Raw genomic sequence first — 4,451 nt, 5'->3', positions numbered from 1 at the left:
AATATACAAATAATAACATACCAAAAGCCCGAAAAAATCTAATCAGGGGAACATTGTTCATTATAAAGATATTTAATGGGTTAAAATCAAACGTTTTATTGCACAACTGCTATGCTGGAAGCGTATAAATGCATGTCGTTGCCAAGTTGTTGCTAACGAAAAAATGTGAATCATAGGGTAATACGCCCGCGCGCGATCCAAAAGCGGGGAACACATAGGTTTGTCGCGTCAAAGGGATCTGTTGCCGAGTGATCTCCTTCTCAATAATACCTCCATGGTTTAACGAAGAACGACCAGTTGAATACGGTCAATGCGTTCGTGGGACAAGCGCGCATTCCTGGCTCTGTCAGTGACTGGTCGTTGTTAAGTTTGATTGATACTCTTGAAAGTTCCTGTTGGCAGTGAACCCTGGATTCAGTGAACCCTGGATTCAGTGAACCCTGGATTAAGTCCATAGTGAATAAATGCCAGCTGCGAGTCTGCTCTCATCCCAGTCACCATGCCTGGGCAAAAAAACAAAAAAAAAAAAAAGAACTAAAAAAAAACACAAAAAAAAAAACAAAAAACAAAAAAAAAAAAAAAACATTTTTGGCCTAATGATATTTCTCTCTGTTGCATAGGTGCTTCTAATACCGGTGGAAGCCCAATCGATGCAGCTATGGAACTCAAAAGGGATTACAAAGTAGAAATATACGTCATAGGTATTAATGTTGCAGAGAGGAATGATGAGTTATACGGAATAGCGTCGACAGAGCTACCTGATGAGCACATATTCATACTTCAGAATTACCATGCACTAGATTGGCTTGCCGAGGAACTTGTGGGACAGCAGATTGGTACGTTGTGTTTAAAATGGTTAACATTCAGTAAGCAGCTTCTTTCGAAGCATGCAATGACTTAACACTTGAATTTTGTGTAAATCAATCAATTTACCTTTCATCTGATTTTAAAATCATAAATTGTACAAATGATGATATAGGCCTAAATGGTTTGAAAAAGCTTGTAAGAAATCAACTTTAAATGAATATCTCAGATATATATATAAAAAAAAAACCCTTTTTTTTTAAACATAACTGTTATAAAACTGACTTCAAAGCAAGCAAAGTAAGGTAGAAGGTAGGAAAAGTATGATGAAAGCACAGGTTTTTGCAAACTATGAAACTCGGTGAAAAATATATATAGCACTTTCTATTAGAATGCCCACAATTTTATAATATTATGGCTAAGACCTTCCATGAAATTAAAATTGCTCTATTTAAAAATAATTTACATGAATATTTGGAAAATTTCTCCAATGGATCACCAGATCTAAAATTCATTATTTGCTTGAAGATGTTTTCTCCACAAATTCCACTCTTGGTTGGTTCAATTTTTGATAAATGTATTAAAGAATATCTAAAGGATGCATGGGAACAACGAAAAATGTTTTAAATTACCCTGCTAATAATTTTAATAGTTCATCTGTTTTTTCTTTCTTTACATGATATTATGCATTATACTTCTGTAGTACATTTGATATACGCATCCATTATACATTGGCTATATATTATGTGTGTTTTTATTTATCTTTTATTATTTTTTTTCCACTTTAGTTAAGATTTTATACTTTAGTATAACATTATTATTATCATTATTATTATTGCATTTGGAATATTTTATTTTATTATTATTATTGTCTCTTTTTCATGAATTTTATCTTTACTTGAAACTTTTGTTCTGTTGTATGGTTGAACCTCTCCTGCGCGAGAGTGTTCCTCTGTTTTAAGAGTGAGCCAATAAATTATTATATTATAAGCTTGGTTTCCATACAATCGCAACACGCTGTCGCCGAGAGCTTTTTGCTGATTGGTCGGTTGAATGGCTGTAGGAGGAGCTGCCATACAATGGGATGAACCGCTGCAGGATATTTACATTTTGATAAGCATTACTAAAAACACCCCGGCTGCAGAAATTCCCTGACGAGGGGTCCAAGGTATTTCAAGCTTCCCGAGAGGTCCACACACCTAAGCCTACTTAAGCCCTAACATGCTTAGAGCAAAGTTTAACCAAACGAGGCACGTCTAAATGCCTGGAAATGGCACTTTCAGACTGTAAAAAAACAAATGTTTTTTTTTTTGTTTTTTTTTTACAAAAATGTCTATAGTCCCGACGAAACTATTTATAATAGGCCCTCTAAATACCCAGAAATGGCACTCCCAGACAGTTGATTTGATATGACTTATATCAGAGTTCTGACAATTAAACAAGTACAGAAATTAAATGAGTCATAACAACAATTATAGAGAATTTCAGGATAACCCTTTAAGGATTTCTGCTTGTTTCCAAAGTATTGTTCCCAAAACCCAAGACGATTGGTTTCTTCTCCAACGGTGGGGAGATTCCCACCACCCATGCAGTAGAAACACGTTTTACAAACGTTTCCTCTTTGCCACTGTGTTGAATGAGCTAATGTGAATTTTCTTGTAATTTTAATTGATATTTTCTTTGACTCAATCGATTTCCTATTAACACTTGTGCGTTTATAAAATTATATATCTTCTATTATCGGACGAAAATGAGATATTCAAGTTTTGTTTGATTTTTGAAGTTTTCCTGGATTTATGACTGACAGACGGTATATATATTTAATTTCCCGTAGACTACAACGCATGTGGTGTAGCAGGACATACAGAACCACCTCAGACTCGGGCTAGGATATCAGGTGGCTCAGACGCAATTGAAGGAGCATGGCCATGGCAAGTAGCACTATGGGAAAGGAAAGAAGATAACTTTGATCCAAGAGGCTATTCTGTAAGTTAACCCAGTGCATAATCTAAACAGTCTTTTCAAATTTAAAACTTCATTTGCAATCTGAAAAGAAAGTATTTTGTATGCGCATTGGACCCGACACTGTGGGCAGTGTCGGGTCCAGTGTACACAATTTGGCTCATGTGCACTTTAAAGAACCCAGAACATCTTTCGAGACGAATGGGGCGGGGGATCCCCTGTTGTGAAGGATCGAGAGGTTTACCTGGTAGCTCAGACGCAGAGACCCTCAGGGGAGCAGCAAGTTACTGCAGCCTACGAACTAGTCCACACCTCGAGCGCTTATATAAAGCTCTATATAATCGAACCACATTACATTTATCATCATCGTTATTTTCAATATACAGGCAGGAGGTTTCTTTTGTGGCGGTTCTATTATATCAAGTAACTGGATTCTTACAGCGGCTCACTGCTTCTACGACAACAAAAAAATTCAGAGAATCGATCAAGGATTGTGGCATACCAAAGTCTTAGTTGGTCTCGGTGTGTATCGAATATAATATTGTATTTTATCAATTTTCATAGAAAAATCACACCATTGGGAGGCTATGCTTTCACTGCACAGCGTAAAAGCAGCGTTTCTAATCTTTTTTTTTTGTCATTTACCCTCAATATTCAATGCTTCATGTGACCCGGTTGGCCTTAATGGTTTCTCCTCTATCCTGTCATTTATATGCGGATGTCATTGGCCAATAAATACTAAATAAAATGAAGAAAAGGCGCAGTAAAATATTTTCTTTTCAATTCCCATCGCTGCTCTCCTTAAGTTTCAGATGGGGGGGCTGACATGTAAGTTACCATAGTGCAGTCTTCAGAGTAGGGGATTACCTTCCTGCAAACTGCCCAATCACCACCAGAAGGACCCCACTGGAAATAAATCTTCAGACTTTCGTGGATTATCCCTGTGGTTTACACAGAATCCATCCATTAGTCTCATGAGTAGTCAAGATTTTGACATTTTGCTGCCGCTTCTCAAATTCACACGAGATGTTTTTATATAGAGGGAAGTCTGTGAAAACTTAGTGTATCCAGGGAGGTATAAAATACCTCCCTGCCAGGGATGATACAGGGGGAGCCGTGGCTCCCTTCCACACACACACACAACCCCCCCCCCCCACTTTGTACAGTGTTAAAATTTTAAAGCTTGTTCTTGCTAGGCAATACAAATTGTTTCCAGGGATCACTTAAAATGAATACTTCTCAAAACTATGGAAATATGCATCAGCACACGTTATACACAGGCCTACTACAATGACACAACCTAGGTCTAAGCGTGATTTTTAAAAAACTCCCTGGGTCACCTCTATTTTGAATTCCTGGATCCACCACCACTGTTGAATTTTATATAATTATTGTTAGGCTTACTAATATTATTTATGATGTGTTTATTGCAACTTTAGAGCGCGCTACTTTCCAGGGGGATTTGCCCCTGGAACCCCCAAACACCGGGTCCTACGTACCTCGCATAACGGCTCCCCCCTTTCAAAATCCTTTCTACGCCCCTGCTCGGTGTGTATCATGTACCATATTGTCTTGTGTATTTTTGAGCAACTTATTTTTCTGTTAATTTGCTTTAATGTCTCTATGTATGCCTTTACCCAAAGATACTAGAAATACAAGATAGAGTTCTCCACACAAAAAAAGTG

The 4,451-nt window shown here is 37.4% G+C and overlaps 1 protein-coding gene across 1 annotated transcript in view; it reads left to right on the top strand.

Annotated features, from left to right (window-relative positions):
* Window positions 1–4,451, top strand: part of LOC117122123 (complement factor B-like) — a 15,276-nt gene that overhangs the window by 8,749 nt on the left and 2,076 nt on the right. Inside the window, exons 7-9 of the mRNA XM_033267599.1 lie at window positions 621–836; window positions 2,639–2,790; window positions 3,153–3,288. Coding sequence (XP_033123490.1) covers window positions 621–836; window positions 2,639–2,790; window positions 3,153–3,288 — 504 coding nt within the window. The remainder of the gene's footprint in view (window positions 1–620; window positions 837–2,638; window positions 2,791–3,152; window positions 3,289–4,451) is intronic.

Source organism: Anneissia japonica, unplaced genomic scaffold (genome assembly GCF_011630105.1).
Source record: "Anneissia japonica isolate Jap-2015-1 unplaced genomic scaffold, ASM1163010v1 scaffold288265_len830512_cov201, whole genome shotgun sequence".
Lineage (NCBI taxonomy): Eukaryota > Metazoa > Echinodermata > Crinoidea > Comatulida > Comatulidae > Anneissia > Anneissia japonica.
The sequence above is the reverse complement of the archived record's forward strand: the minus strand, read 5'-3'. Positions and strand labels throughout refer to the sequence as shown.